General features: G+C 41.4%; 1 protein-coding gene across 5 annotated transcripts in view; it reads left to right on the forward strand.

The window, feature by feature from the left end:
- The window catches only part of CLASP1 (cytoplasmic linker associated protein 1), a 484,411-nt gene that overhangs the window by 267,925 nt on the left and 199,887 nt on the right, over nt 1-16,599 (forward strand). For 4 of the 5 annotated variants that reach the window (XM_030210418.1, XM_030210420.1, XM_030210419.1 and 1 more), the window contains exon 21: nt 1,538-1,705. In XM_030210418.1, coding sequence (XP_030066278.1) covers nt 1,538-1,705 — 168 coding nt within the window. Of the gene's footprint in view, nt 1-1,537; nt 1,706-9,890; nt 9,999-15,080; nt 15,144-16,599 lie in introns of all 5 variants that reach the window. The other variant, XM_030210422.1, reaches the window with a different exon arrangement.

The raw sequence follows: 16,599 nt of genomic DNA on the forward strand, positions 1-16,599 counted from the left end.
TGGCCGGCATCAGTTTTCACCGATAATGGAAACCAAGGCCGGCCATCTCAAACCCGGCCAAATCCAAGGCATTTGGTCGTGGGAGGAGCCAGCATTTGTAGTGCACTGGTCTCCCTGACATGCCAGGACACCAACCGGGCACCCTAGGGGGCACTTCTAAAAATAAATAAAATAAAAAAATGGCCCCCAGCTGCATACCTCCCTTACCTTGGGTGCTGAGCCCCCCAAATCCCCTCAAAACCCACTACCTACAATCGTACACCACTTAGGAGTGCAGGGGGGCACCTACATGTGGATACAGTGGGTTTGGGGGGGGGGGGTTTGGAGGGCTCAACACTTACCACCACAAGTGTTAACAGGTAGGGGGGGATGGACCTGGGTCCGCCTGGCTGAAGTGCACTGCACCCACTAAAACTGCTCCAGGGACCTGCATACTGCTGTGATGGAGCTGGGTATGGCATTTGAGACTGGCATAGAGGCTGGCAAAAAAATGTTTTTAATTTGGTTTTTTTTTTTTTTTTTGGGGTGGGAGGGGGGTTGGTGACCACTAGGGGAGTAAGGGGAGGTCATCTGGTCAGTTGGGGCACCTTTTCAAGGCTTGGTCGTGAAACAAAAGGGACCAAGTAAAGTCGGCCAAATGCTCGTCAGGGCCGGCTTTCTTTTTCCATTATCAGGCGAAACCGGCCATCTCTTAAGCACACCTCCGTCCCGCCTTCTGTACCCTGCCGACACACTCCCTTGATGTTTGGCCAGCTCTGCGAAGGACTGCAGTTGAGGCTGGCCAAAATCGGCTTTCAATTATGCCAATTTGGACGGACTTGAGAGATGGCCGGCCATCTCCCGATTTGTGTCGGAAGATGGCCGGCCTTCTCTTTCGAAAATAAGCTGGTTGGGCATCTAAATCAGCTTCAAAATTAATTGGTGATGGTCTAAAAATGTTTCATAGTTAATCACACTAAAGCAGGCTTAAGCAATCACAATAAATTGCGCTACATTTCTAAACTAAATACCACGTTGCCCATGGGGTTTGTTTTCCTTGAGAAAGGAGGTGGCTTTGCTACTCATGATGGTACAAGTGTCCCATGTCACTCAGAATTGATGAGAATAAAGCTTTAGCTTAGCTGTAATTTTCATTCAGTTTTCAGATTTCTTTCTCTCATACATATATGTATATGTGTTTTTAATTTTGTAACATTCATCCCCATTTATGATATTCTCTATTGTTTGATGATAGTTGAGGAAGCCTCTTCCAAATCTTGAATTCTCTAGCTTTCAGGGTTCACCTGCACTTCAAGAAGTGATTAACTCCCCCTTCTTTAACCTAGTGCTCGAATACATCCCATTCATACTTGTCTAGAATGAACTGATTCTGAAATTAGCCTCTCTCCTTGTCTAATATTAGCTGCTTCCAAGCCTAATGCCAGTTCCAACAGCATTTTAAAAATAAAAAGTTTAATCAGAATTAGAATCCACACAATATTTTATTGTAAACATTTTCTAAAATCTCCAGGAGTAATCTTTGAACTCTCTTTTTTAGCCGGCAGTCGATCCAGTTCACCCGGCAAGCTTCTGGGAAGCACATATGGAGGATTGCCAAGTGGGGCTCAGCGAGTCCCACTGGTGGCACAATCTTCAGAAAAACGCAGCAAGATTCCCCGCAGTCAAGGATGCAGTCGTGAGACAAGCCCAAACAGAATAGGACTTGGTAAGATTGCTTTGCAGGGGATTCCTGGAGCTCAGCTGCTTTCACTGGAATGTATGACTTGTTGGAAAAGTATCTCAAACATGTCCTAAAATTTTGACATGGTGCCCACATGGTGACTGACAGTTTGTTGAATTTGAGAAACAGTAAACAAATCTTGTGCAAGTCACTCTTTATTCTGAGCCTTATTATTTCAAAGAAATATAAACCTTTAACTTCCTGATCCGCTATGAGGAAAGAGAAGTTCTCTAAGCCCACTACAGATTTAAATTCTGCATGTCATCTTTAACCAGAAAACACTCTTACCGTCCTTTTAGAGACATCTTGTAAGTTGTTAAATTAGCAACTTGATAATTTGACTTAATTTAATTTAGAAATATCATGGAGTTGTTTGAATGCTGGGTTTCAGTTGAACTACAGCTTTTATTTAACTTGTGTGGAACTACTGTGTGTGGTTAGTGATATAAAGTAGCCATCACCTGTCTTGAAGAATAAAAGTCGATTGGGTAGCCAACTTGATCCTGGGGAAAAAGCCAAAACAAAAAAAAGAAAGATATTGTAGTAATAAGCTTTAGAGACCACTCAGGTCCCTTTTTCAAAGCATCCTACAATAGTGTTGAATAAAAAAGACCAATGTTTTACTATTTTTCACAGTTCAATGTGTTTTTACAGTCTTCATAGTATGTCAGTCTTTTTGATGCAAATGTATTATCTCCCTTCCTCATCCAACTTCATTGTAATCATGCTTCCCATTGCCCCATCTCTTTAGAGCATTCAGAGAGTTTGAGTTTTGGAGACCGTGTTGTTGTACTAATTGTTGACTTTCTTCCAATCATGTGCCTTAGAACATAGTTCAGTCACTGGAACATTAATTCATGCAACAAATTTCCTGAGCCAAGATGTCACCATGCATAGGGAAGAAGTTAAAATGTCCCCCTTATAATTTTACCTGACTTTAATTAAAGTAAGGTTTTGCACTTAAGGCCTCTTCTACAAAGCCGCGCTACCGATTCTTGGTTCAGCAAATAAGAGGAAGCCCATTTAGTTCCTGTGTGCTTCCTCTCATTTGCCACATGGGAATTGCTAGCGTAGCTTTGTAAAAGAAGCCCTTACTGCGTGTTAAGAGCCCAAATTAATTTATGGTAAGTGCAAAAGCTGTATGGTAACTGTTGGGGGGTACGTGTAGCATTTCTCGTGCAGTTTCCACACAGATAAATTCTCTACGACATGTTAATGCCAAGTGTTAATAGCATAGATCAGGGTTGTCCAACCTCGGTCCTTGAGGGCTGCAATCCAGTTGGGTTTTCAGGCCCTTCGCTAGCGGTGACGGCTGTTTTTGCCGTGCCCTGAGGCCTTCTTTACTGAGGTGGCGGTAAGGGCTTCTGCGCTAACCCGGTAGCCAGGTTACCCCCTGTGGTAATATTTTTCTGGAATTTCTGGTAGCGCGAGAAATGCTGCGTACTTGGGGGCAGAACTACCACCGGAGGTCGCGTTAGGCCTACGGTAGTTCCGATTTGCCACGCAGCAGCCCTCTAATAAAAGAGCCACTTAGTGCGTGCTATTTACCAGGTACTAACAGCCCAATCTCCAATCATACTCTGCATAATCCTTGTCCCATCATGTGATAAGCAGGTAGTACAGGATTTTTATCATACTGGCTGTTTTAGTGCATGGTATCAATTAGTTCACCTTAGTAAAAGAGCCTTTTTTATGTACATGGCAAGATGACACTATTTAAACTGTATTAATCCTGACAGCCATTCTGAACAGTGAGCAAAAGATTGACATGCTTTGTGCTCTTTCAGGTTCCTCTTTGAACCTTTTGCTTGCCACTGTTGATACAATGTTAAGCCAGATAGACTTATTGTCCTTTCCTCTTTCCTGTTATTTCCAAATTGTTAAGTTGCATATTTATTGGGCTTCTGATTGAGCATGGTCAAGCTTTTTCTGGAAAGCTCTCCACATGGTGTAGGTCACCTGACCCCCGTGCGTATGACTCAGTTGAGTGTCTTGTCACCAGAGAATGAGCATTGCTGGTTTTCACTTTTTCTTCATGATATTAATAAACTTTTAAGTTATATTTATGCTTGAGTAAAAGTTTAAACTAAGCAACAATTTAGTATATTTGATCTTTTTTTTTTTTTTTTTACCACATTTTAACCTTCTGTCTGTATATGTTAATACTGGTCATTCTGATTGTGAAGTCTGAGTTAAATACGGTTTTAAAAATTGAAATAATACTACCCACTTGACATTACTGGGGAACATTTCAAAGAGAGTGCCTTTGTGGGTAAAAGGAGGGGGATAGAATTAGGGGGGGGGGGGGGGTCCAGTCAAGTATGTGCAAGTATTTTGAGATCCATATATAGTTTGCAATTTCACTGAAGCACTCTTCAGGGAAGTTTCCTTTTGAAAACAACCACCCCATATTTATTTATTGGATTTTATTAACCACCTTTATGAAGAGATTCACCCAAGGTGCGGTGTACAGCAGGTACATCTTGACATAAAACTTACAATTTTGTTAACAACATAACAATAGTAAAATGACCAAATGTAAGCATAAATATAATCAACGAGGTCAACTTGGAGATATTGCATTGAATCCTAGTATCCTAAATATAAATATTTAACAGCACTCTAAAACAAATTTAGGGAATATTCATAGAGAGAGCGAGCTTCCTTTCAATTTTATTCCAGTGCATCTCAAAGATTCATATATCAAAACATGTAATAAACTTACAAAGTAACTGCCGTGTGTCTGTCCATCCAGATCACACAGTGAAAATATCTCAGGCTTATCACCAACATTTTTTCTATAAAATAATATTTTCTAGCATTTTTTCTTTTCAGCAGTACTTGATCTTTTGATTCTTCTATTCCACAATTATTCCAAAGGTTGAATGTGGATGATATAATAAAGAAGTCCTCTAGTCAAAGAGAATAACAACAGTTCATACAAATCAGTAAACAAAATCAGGTTTCAGCTTTAAATAGATTTCAAGGCCTTCCTGAACAGAGACTATGAATCAGTTTGCCTTATTTGAAGAGATAGCCGAAACTGATGTGCCCTGATAGGCTCTAAGAAAAGTTTATGACAAATATTTTTCATTGATGGAAAATTAAGTTTCCTATGATGAGTCAGCCAAGTAGATGTAAAAGGTCTTGGAATATTCAAACTATACACCAGTTTCTCAGAGGCCAGATTGCACATTTGTCTTGCTAAATGGGCTTATGAAGGAGAATCCGATATTCTTACTTTAGACGTTTCCTGGATAAAGCCTGTTATTTCATGTAACCTTGTTTCTCCAAGGACAAGCAGGTCATAGTTTCTCACGTATGGGTGCCGTCATCTACGGAGCCTGTGTGCAGGCACTGCCTAGTGTACTGATCATTCCAGAAGCCTTTGGAAGGCCTGACCGACATGTGCGTGTTATTTCTCGCCCTTCCAACTTGTGCGGGACCCCCAGGTTTTTTTCATCTGTGGTGACATGTTGAGCTGTTCTCTCTGAGAGATTTTTTGTTGTTTGCCTTCTGCTCATTCTTGTGAGTGGTCCAGGACCATTTTCATTTATTTTTTTTCTTCTATTTTTTCTTGTTTGCCTTCCTTGTATTTCTTTATTTTTACATCTGTTTTAAAGTTTTCTTCATTTTTCTGTGGCTCATGACCTCCTTAAGCCTTAGCTCCCAGCCAGGTTTTGTTTTTCAAAAAAAAAAAAAAAAAAACCCCCCAAAACAAAACTGATATTGACAGTTGAGCCATTTGAGTTTGCTACAGCTGGTTTCCCCATCATGTGTCAGAAACTTTGCAGTGGTTTCAAGCAGTGCACAAACTGTTCAAGGACCAGTTCTGTGTCTGACTTAACACCATGTGTGCCTAACTTGTCTGGCCCTGATCATAAGTATTCTTTTTTTCTCTTTGTGCCCAAATGCAGAAGAGAACACAGAAAAATTGAGAGGTTCTGCATGAGAAACTTTTTGGCATATTGAAGTCCAGTCCATTGACATCAGCATTGAAGGCATTGGTCTCCATGGCTTCTGGAGCTACACTGGAAATGTATTGACATCAAGGAGGTCTCCCCCTGCTTTGATGCTGGGCGCATTAGCACCCACTTGGGCTGAGTATCATTGGACTCGACACAGAGGACTCACATAGAATTCCGCATTGTCCTTGCCCTCATCAGTACCGAAGGACTCTGATGCTGGTTATTGAGTGAAGGCAAAGAAACATCAGCACCGGTCCTCTTTGAAGCGCAGTGCCAGTAGCTCCAGCACACCGGCCTTTCTGATACTCGAGAAGCGTTGGTGCTGTGAGGACTGCTCCCCATCTGTGGAAGCAGTCCTGATATGCCAGTCTCCCCGAAGATAGGACTCCACCTCCAATTCAGTACCTTCCCTGTTTTTACCAATGCCTGCCCTCGAGTAACGCTTCCGGGTCATGTTACAGGAGAAGCTGGAGTGCATCCTAGCTTGGTGTGACACCAAGGCATTGAAGGCATTGGCACCAACTATGGTGCTGCACCATCGCATTCTGGAGACTCATGCTCTGCTTGTCTACCCTTCGTTGACACAGGTTGCCTGCCAGGCATTGGAGCTGGCACTGACCAATGTGGTGCTCCTTTTCAGCTCGTTGGGGGAGGAAGCGACCCTGGCATCCAGGAGAGGACCCGTACTTTGGTGCTCTTACCCAGAGCCTGGCCGTGAGCCCAGTAGGCTCATTTTCTGCATCCAGTCTTACCAACTCCATCCAGTCTTACCAAATGCATCCAGTCTTACCAAATGCTTACCAACAAGCATTTACTTAAAGAACTTGGTAGGCACTTGGGAGGGAGGAGTGGCGTAATGGTTAGTGCAGCGGGCTTTGATCTACAAAATTTCTGCCCATTCCATTGATGTATTCAGACCAACAGGTTCTAAAGAATGTAACTTAAATATCCAGCATTGTTCACATCTTAACAGTCTTTTAGCTCTATCTCCCCCACGAACCATGGGAGGGACCATGTTAATCACCTGACAATGAAACTGCTCAAAAGCTTGTTTATATGTTGTACAATGTGCTACCAGCGGTGCCCCTACTTTCATATTGGACATACACGATTGATGTTCATTCATTCTAGTACTCAATCGTCTTGTCGTTTTCCCAACATAGATCCTATTACATGGACATGCCATGACAAAATCTGAACAACATTTTGTTTTCTACCTCAATTTGAAATTATCACCATTGGCAAGATTTGTAAATTCTTGACACTCAGGTCACACGATAGATGCCTTTCTCCTAGATTGGGGGAAAGGCTTCCTGTACGCGTATCTTCCCATTCCTCTGGTCAGGAAGACTTTGTTGAAACTCGAGCAGGACTGAGGCACCGTGATCTTGATAGCGCCTTATTGACTGAGGCAGATATGGTTCCCTTTTCTTATGGCATTTATCTTCTGAAGATCCTTGAAGATTGGAGTGCTCTCTGACGCTCATCGTGCAGAATGAGTCCTCTCTTCTGCACCCTAACCTCCAGTCTCTGACCCTCACAACTTGGATATTGAGAGCATAGAATTTGCATCTCTTTAACTCTCCGTGATGTCTCCAGAATCCTGCTGGCTCCCAGGAAAGATTCCACCAAGTGGTGCTATACTTTTAAGTGGCGGAGGTTTTCCATCTGGTATGAGGGCAGGGCCCTAGATTCACTATCTTGTCTACACAAAAACTGCATGAGTACCTTCTACACCTTTCTGAGTCTTAGTGTGCGTAGTGCTTACCAATCCCATGTAGAAGGTAAGCCCATCTCCGTACAGCCTCTAGTTCGCTTAATGAGAGGGTTGCTTTTGACAAAGCTTCCCGTCAAACCTCCAACTGGGCCATGAGATCTCAATGTCCTCACCCAACTGAAGAAAGCTCCTTTTGAGCCACTTCATTCTTGTCATCTTAAGTACCTGACCTAGAAGGCCTTTTTTTTTTTGGCAGTCACTTCAGCTTGCATAGTCAGTGTGCTTCAGGCCCTAGTAGGTGATCCAACTTACGCAACGTTTCATCATAATAGAGTAGTTCTCCACATGCATCCTAAGTTTCTTCCTAAGGTAGTGTCAACGTTCCACCTTAACCAGTCAATTGTTCTTCCAACATTTTTTCCAAAACCTCATGCCCATCCTGGCAAAAGTGCACTGCACACCTTAGATTGCAAACGAGCCTTAGCCTTCTATTTGGATCAGACTAAAGCCCACAGTCCATCAAGCTTTCTGTTTCTTTAGATCCAAACAGGGTGGGGGCAGCCGTTGGTAAACACACTTTATCTATAACTGGCTAGCAGACTATATCTCTTTCACTTATTTCCAGACTGGGCTGACTTTGCAGGGTCATGTCACAGCTCACAATGTCGAACCATGGCTGTATCAGTGGCCCACTTGCGGTCAGCCTCAGTTGACGAGATTTGCAGAGCTCAGTACACACACTCGCATCTCACTATTGCCTTGACCAGAACACCTGGCATGATAGCCAGCTTGGTCAGACAGTACTGCAGAATTTGTTTGGCATCTAGAATCCAACTCCACCCTCCTAAGTCTATTCTTTTGTGTTCCAGGCTGCACCTTCACAACAGCACTGTTTTTGTTGTTAACGTTATTGGTTCTGGTTGGCCTTGCCGTTGCAAGTCCCTGTTGACTGTTTGTTTTCGGTGGGCCTGGTAGCTAGGGTTTCCCCCATGAGAGAAACTGTCTTGCTTGTCCTTGGAGAAAGGGAAGTTACTCACTTACAGCAGGTGTTCTCTGAGGACATCGGGACAAGTATTCTCACATAACCTCCCATCTCCCCTAGGAGTTGAATTCTTATGCTCTATGCTTTTACCTAACTGCGGATCCCACGCGAGTTGAGTGAGTGGGAAGGCGTGCACATGTGCGGTTGGGCCTGCCAAAGGCTTCTGAAAAGATCAATATGCTGGGCAGTGTCTGCACTGGGGCTCTGTAGATGACAGCACCTACATGTGAGAATACTTGTCCTGCTGTACTCAGAGAACATCTGCTATAAGGTGAATAACTTTGCTTTTCAAATAATGTTTCCGTTTTGTTAACTGTATTCAACTCACAGCTTTCATAAAAGTGATTTTTATATATGGCCTTTCTCTACTTTTTTGGCTATGTGCATATTAGTAGTTTCTTCATTGGGAAAAAATATATTCATCTGAATTAGTAGTTTTCAACCCTGTCCTCAGGACATACCTGGCCACTTGTGTTTTAAGTATAGCTTCATTTGAATATTCATAAGTTTATATTTGCATGCACTGCCTCCAGTGTATGCAAATCTCATGAATATTTATTGAGGATAGCTTGAAAACTCGACTAACTGGATGTGTCCCTAGGAGATCCACTGATCTAGATCATTTGAAAACATTTGTAATACTTCATTTACATCTTTCTTTATATCCTGTAGCTTTCCACCCCACTAATGACAGATCAGGCCATTGTGCGCAGGCCCAGTGACAGGCACCTGTTGGGGGGAAGAGGAGATGGGCTCAGAGTGCAGCTGGAAGGAAAGAGGGTTGAGTGTGGGTGCTGCTTCTGTTAGTTACTATGAAAGAAAAATTTTGAACTGTTTTCTATTTTAAAACATACATTGCAAGGGTGAGATGTAACTTAAGTGAAAATGCTGAGATTGGATAGAACTTCAGTTTTAGTGTAAATTTCTTGTCTTGTCAAATGTTAGTTTAATTTGGATAAACTTAACATACAATGAGCCTGAAGCACAGAATGAGAAAACCCTTAAACATCTGTGCTTCAAAGTGCTAAAGGTGATTAAAATTTTTTGTTTGGAAGTTTTTACTTGAAAATACATGTTATTCATTAGCGTACTCATGTGCTCTGCCTTCTAAATGGTATCTGTAAGAAAGCATTTTATGAAAGGGAAATTTGTACTGTGAAGCTAGAAACTTAATTGCTTTATCTAAAATTTTGATCTGAATATTCTGCTGGAACCAAATACATTTTCCTAGTTAAAATCAAGTTTGCCAAACATGCTTTTTAGATAGATCCTCCAGCTCCTGGCCCTCACCTTCTTTTCTTCTTTGAAAAACCTGAATTGGTTGATGCAAATGAGAACTAACAATGTGATTGATTAAGCTGTCATGTGACTTGCTTGGAAATCTTTCTGTCCTTTTAATAAACTTGTTCGCCTTCTCTGACAATCCTCCATGCTGCATGCTAGCACGGAGCAGCCGTATCCCTCGACCCAGCATGAGTCAGGGGTGCAGTCGCGACACCAGCCGCGAGAGCAGTCGAGATACAAGTCCTGCTCGGGGCTTTCCTCCGCTTGGTGAGTACACACAGGCATCAGAACTTTAACGGTGAGCTTGCCTTTGCCCCTTTCTGATTGCCTGTTCAGGACACAGTGCAAGGTGGAATGATCTTGCTTGCTCCCTTTGCTTTATTTTTTCTTTTCTCCTGTTGGCTCTCCCTCCAAGTCAGTTCTGCTATTGCGCATGTTTCAGCAGTGGGTGAAATATTTATTTTGGTACCGAAACCCTTAAATGTGAAATGTGATGATTCAATTAATTGAACTCTTCCTCTCATTATTTTGATCTCTGATCCTTCAATAGATAATGAAAAAAAATTGGACATGGATGTAAATGATCGTATTTTGAAGATGTACAGTTTATAAACTTTTAACAACATAGCTTAATTAATCATGGATTAATTTTTGGAATGCAGAGGTGACACTGATATTGGTGAAATGTGTGATACAGAAGAATGGCAATTGCTTGGAATCAATCATAGAATAGTTATTTTTAAAATATTAATTTTTATGTCATTGGTCAGTATTAACGAGCAAAGTATTTGATAGTATGCAATATTGCATGTACAGCTCTCCCCGATCTCCTCTCCCACTTCCTCACAGGTCCAGCAGCTCTTCCTGATCTCCTCTCCCACTTCCTCACAGGTCCAGCAGCTCTTCCCAATGTCCTCCTGGGTTCAGCAGCCCTCCCCAATCTCCTCTATTCTCCTGGGTCCAGCATCCTCTTTCCCCTTCCATCTCTCCCTGTATCCAACACATGCACTCACCTCCCTTTCCATCCTGCCATCACAAGAATAGAAAATGGCTGCACAGGGCCTTGGAACCTAAGCATATGCTCAATGTCTTCCAGTCTCAGCCACTCTAACATGATGTAATAACAGCGGTTAGTGTATCTGGGTTTAAAAAAGGTTTGCACAAGTTCCTGTAGAAAAAGTCCATAGTGTGCTATTGAGACAGACATGGGGAAGCAATTGCATGCCCTGGGATTGGTAGCATGGAATGTTGCCATGATTTGGGTTTCTGCCAGGTACTTGTGACCTGGCTTGGCCACTGTTGGAAACAGGATACTGGGCTAGATGGACCATTGGTCTGAACCAGTATGGCTACTCTTATGTTCTTATGATTTCATAGTTCAGAGAAGGCAGGACTGACAGATGGTGAACAGTACATGGGCCACAATGCTCCTCACTGCTGTTTTCATATTGACTCCTCTCTGTCCTTTTGGCTTGGTGGTCTGGTTTTCAACCATTTCAAGTCTCTTAGCACACTGATAAACTCTCCGTGACACGTTGGTGTTCCATGGCACACTGGTTGAGAAGAAGTACTGCTTTAAGTTTCCTCAGAGTATCTTACTAGTCTCGGGAGTTATTTTAGACATTTTTAGAGGAAAACTTGGTTTCCAGACACTGTTTTTCTACCTTTGAATCAGATTTTTTAACTCCCAAGTAGGAAAAGAAGTGTAATACAGCAGTAAGATCGTCAGTCTGGACAGCAACAGAGAAAGAAAGTGTCCCAGGATAGCTTGGACAGAGTGGTATGTTGAACAGTTCTCAAAAGCAAACTGAAGACTAGGAAGACGTTTCCAATTGGGCTACTTTATTGATGTTTTTTGTTTTTGTTCAAGATAAGGAACCATGTATTGCACCCATACTTTAGGAAACAAGGGGGTCTTTTACTAAAGCTTAGCTCGAGTTATCTGCCATAGGGCCCATAGGAATCAAATGGACCCTGCTGCAGATAACTCGAGCTAAGCTTTAGTAAAAGACACCCCCCAGCTGGCTGGTATTCAAAGTGATTTCAGTGGACAGGAGACTACCACTAGGGTCACCATTTTGAGGACAGTGCCGGACTTGGCAGGAGCAACCCGGTATTGCACCTTCCCACAGACTCCTGGACCACCAGTGTTTCATATGGTAGGCCCTGTAGAGGGTCTAGGCCCCTTTGGGGGTGAGGAGTGGGGAGGGGGGTTGGCCCATTTGGAGGGAGGGTGGGAGTGTCCCACCCATCTTCAAATCCTTGCTCAAAGCCCACCTCTTCAAGGTTGCTTTCGGCACCTAACCTTTATACCTATTCAGGAAATCTAGACTGCCCCTATTTGACTGACTGTACATTTGTCCTTTAGATTGTAAGCTCCTTTGAGCAGGGACTGTCCTTCTATGTTAAATTGTACAGCGCTGCGTAACCCTAGTAGCGCTTTAGAAATGTCAAGTAGTAGTAGAGTGGGGAGTCTGGAGCCAGGAGTAGGGAAGGAGGCCTGCTCTGCTGGCCCAGTAGCATCAGACCAATTCTCCTAGGCCACTGGAATAATGCAGCTTGCGAGGTGTCTTGCAAGCAACTTTACCTTTTGTTACCACGGGTTAGCAACCTGTGGGACTGAAATACTGCAGGTTGTTGAATCCTGTGGTAAAAGGTTTCATTTTACTGCACCTTGATAACTCCACCCCCCCCCCCCCCCCCCCAGTTTCATTTGGTGGAGGTATTCCTATGGGGGTCTTTATTTCATGGCAGGTACCATTTTATGCCATGGGACTTAGTTACCACTAATGCACATTAACAGCTTTAACATGCAATAGTAACTCTATGCATTAATTTCTTTGAAAATTCTCCTCCACACAAAACTGAAACAAAGTATATGTGACAGTTTCAAAGAGGAAATTCATGTACTGTCCCTTTGAAATTGAGTATAAAATCAAGATGTAAACATGTATGAATTTTGCACACAAGTGGATGGTTTGACTATTAAAAAAAAATAATAAGATGTAAGAAAAGGGGAATGAAATAATATATTTTGGGGGAATTACATTAACCTGCACTGTAAGGTTTAAGGACATGTGCTCAGAACACAAAGACCAGATATTTAACTTTAAAAAGGTTTATTTACAATACAGGTAATGCAATGATGTTAAAAAGAGAGGCAGTTTTTAGGGATCTTATACAAGGGAAATGTGCTACAAGATTAGAAAGTCTGAATTATAAATTAGGCTGAATTAATGGTAACTCACTTTGATGGAGGCTGCTGGTTGGAGTGATGAAGGAGATCCTTGCTGGAAAAGAAGTCTTTTTGTTGCAGAGTTGTTGCTGGAGCCTGGAGAAAGTCTTATCTTGTATGTGTGTGAAGTCCAGCAAAGCCCAGGGATTCAATGAAGGTGCAGATCAGGAGTAGCAGAGAGGAAAGAGGCAGAGAGAGTGAACTGAAAATGTTCCAGGCTTTTTATATTTTCTTGTTGGACCATAGGCTGAAGTCAGGTGTGGTGTGTTTGATCCAATGAAAACTCAGGGGTAACTGAAAGCTAGTTCCATCTAGTTTTGAGATAGAGCATGCTAACTAGTCATATGTTTAATGATGTCATAAGAGTTTCTGTCTGGACATCTGCTGGTAGATAGACAGGTATCTGACAGGATTAAAAGAGTCATTGTCTGAGAGTAGGTGGACTTCTTTTGTCAGGTTAGGTGAAGTTTCGCTATCTTTTGTTAACTCCAGTCTCTGTTATTGCTGTCAATATGCAGATTTTGTTCTTTGGAGATGTGGTGATTGACTGTAAGTATCCACCCAACTAGCTTTTGTTATCCGTAGTCTCCGGGGGGGGGGGGGGGGGGGGGAAGTGAAAATCAGACCAGTTTATCTGATACTGTTCCAATAGGTCTTTGCAGCTGGATATTTTATATATACATTTGTACCTGATTCCAGCAAAATCAATAATACTGAAAAATCCTTGTATCATGGTAAATGACAATTACTCCCTGAATTTGCATGTTTATTTTGCATTTTATTACTTGATCCAATGTTGATTAACTCATGGAAGCATGCAGCCTGCATCTTGAGCTCACTGCTGAAACAGTAAAAAAACAACAACATATTTTATGTAGGTTTTAAGAAGGATTTTATGGTTTACTGCCCTAAGAAATTCTGGGCCTGATTTATCAACTTTTCAAACATTTATCTGCATAAATAATGCAGGAACAAATGTGAATTAGTTGTGGCCTAATCAAGGGTTTTACACAAATAGCACTAGTGGATCTTTCACTGCTCCCTCTTTGAAATATCACTATCTTATACTGGGGTTAACAGTTGATAAATCAGATGTGTTATGTTTGCAAGCTTGAGTATGCTTTCTGCATGCTAACACATAAAAGATAACCTGTTAATAAAGCCACAGTGTCTAGTATAAAAAGAAATGCATGTGAGTCTATTTTCAAAAGGATTTATTCTGGTACAGCTGCTGGTGTAAGTTTCCCATCTATAAGTTTTCAAGATCTATAAGGCAGAAGCTTAGCCAGGTTGAGGGCGCGGGGAGAGCGGACTGCCGGGGGCGCCAGCGTGTATTTTAAACATGACAGATCACGTAAAAAATAGGCGCTGGTGCCATCGGAAGTCCATTTGGGGAAGTGGCCGCTCCCCTGGCGACCCACCTAGCTACTCAGGGCCAGGACTGGGGCAGGACTAAAATTTATCCAGGTTGCAGCGATATTCAGCCGCTGTCCAGAAAATGGATAATGGTTTAAATAAAGTGAACCATTAGCACTGAAAATTCCACCCCCTCCCCATACTTTTTATATACGGTGTCACCAGATTTGAAATATTGTCTGAAAAGTTTGATTCTATGAAATCCTGAGATGTGAATGTTACTTATTTTTTTTAACTGCTTGTTTGAATCCCAGCTAAGCTGACATTTGTGAAATGAGACAGTGATCTCAGTCAAGCTGCAGGGCAATAGCAGAAGCCTCATTCACTATGAGGCTTCTGCCTGTACCAGCCTCCTTAGAGGACAAAAAGTGCCTTACTTTTCCAGTAATCATGCTAAGTGTTTCAACAATTGCAGTATAACTTGAACTGACATTTTTGAGCTGCACTGAGTGCTTGGAATACTTAAAAACAACTTCCGAAAGTTTCCACACCTCATGTTTTTTCTCGGTGAGAAAAATGTTCTAAGGTTACTGATGGAGTTTGTGCCCTGCTTCCTGTCCATTCATAGTTGGTATATCTGCTCACAGTGTTCCTGCTAGGTCATGTCTGTTTCTTCCATCTACCTTTATGGATCATGGCACTGTTTGCTGGATTTCTGTGTGTTAACCTTGTGGGTGTTGCCATTCCTTTACTTACAGCCTCTCGACGTCATTCCCGGTCCACTAGTGCTCTCTCCACTGCTGAGTCTGTTGGGCAGTCAGGTGAACAAGTGCTTAACTGCATGAATGTGCTTTGAAAGTTCTCATTTTATTACCATTTTAATATTCACTGTTACAATATCAAACAATGGCTAGCATGGCTTTTTTGTTTTTCTTTTTGTACATGCTTTAAGTTAAAGAATTTTTAAAAACCGCATTAACAGTACACATTTACAAACTATGTGGGCAATGCCATTGAAAAAAAAAAAAGCACGTTCTAATTAAATTTTTGAAGAAGTAGGAAAAATAAAATAAGCATTTCAGAGGCTACATTAACTTTTATGCATAGATGTAACTGAATTGTCCACAAGTTAGTAATTTCATATGTGTGCAGAAATGCCACATATGCTTTTTTTTTATTTCTTAAAATTAGCTTTGAATCTTAATTTATTAATATAAAATCATTCTGATTAGATAATCAATCACTGATGGATAGAATGTTAACAGTTAATACACTGACTGGTATATTAACTGACAATATACTTCCTGGGGTGTTATTGATTATTGCTATTATAAACCAAAACTTAAGGATTCTCACACAGATTTATTTCCTCCCTGTTTTTCCCATGGCAATTTTTTTGTCAGTCCTATGCATGAACCTTGAGACATCTGTCTTACAGCAGGTTGTATTTTAAGAATTTCAGGACTGTCCATCTAACATTTTGGGTGGTTTTACAAATTATGTATACGGTAATAAACCAGAGATGTGCACATTAGATTAATAGCCCTGTATTTTCCAATGAAAAAATTTAGTACCCTAACATCTCACAGTACTTGGATAGCTCTGACCTGTGTCTCAGAAGGAGCAAATGATAAAACAACATATGAATTGGAAGTGGATCACCTGGTACCCTTGGAGCCATCTGATCCTGCTGATGAGAGAAGACTTTACATACAAGGTGTTTCATGGGGTTTTACATGACCCATGACAGCTTCCAGTTTGGTGCCATCAGCAGTAGCAAGCATTCTGTTTTGGTTTATAATATACATGTTGTTTTTGTTACATTATTTGCAGAATTGTGGTTTTTTTCTTTTTGTTTGTTTGTTTTTTTTACAGATGTTACTGTATGTTGACTGTTTTGTCACCCATATTTTGGTTGAGGAAGATTGCAATGCCTTTTAAACCCTTTTAGGTTTAATTTGTGTTATACCAATTGTTCACATATAGTCCTAGATGTGTGTTTCTTAAAATATTTACATAACTGGCTCTTACATAAACCCAAATCTTGCCGGATACCTATTTTTGCTGTTGTTTAATTTGACATTTGAAAGGTACATTGATAAGAACATGGGACTAAACTATAATTTGTTACTATTACCATACTCCTGTGATTATCGTAAAATAATATTGAAAGTGTCCCTTGGTGATCAGTTAATTTGTAGAACCTAGGAGTAAGTGGCTTTTCTTCAGCTTCTCTTACCTTTATAGATTGTTTAGTTTCACTGGTTGTAAATACAC

The sequence above is a fragment of the Microcaecilia unicolor genome, chromosome 7 (genome assembly GCF_901765095.1).
Source record: "Microcaecilia unicolor chromosome 7, aMicUni1.1, whole genome shotgun sequence".
NCBI classification, from domain to species: Eukaryota; Metazoa; Chordata; class Amphibia; order Gymnophiona; family Siphonopidae; genus Microcaecilia; species Microcaecilia unicolor.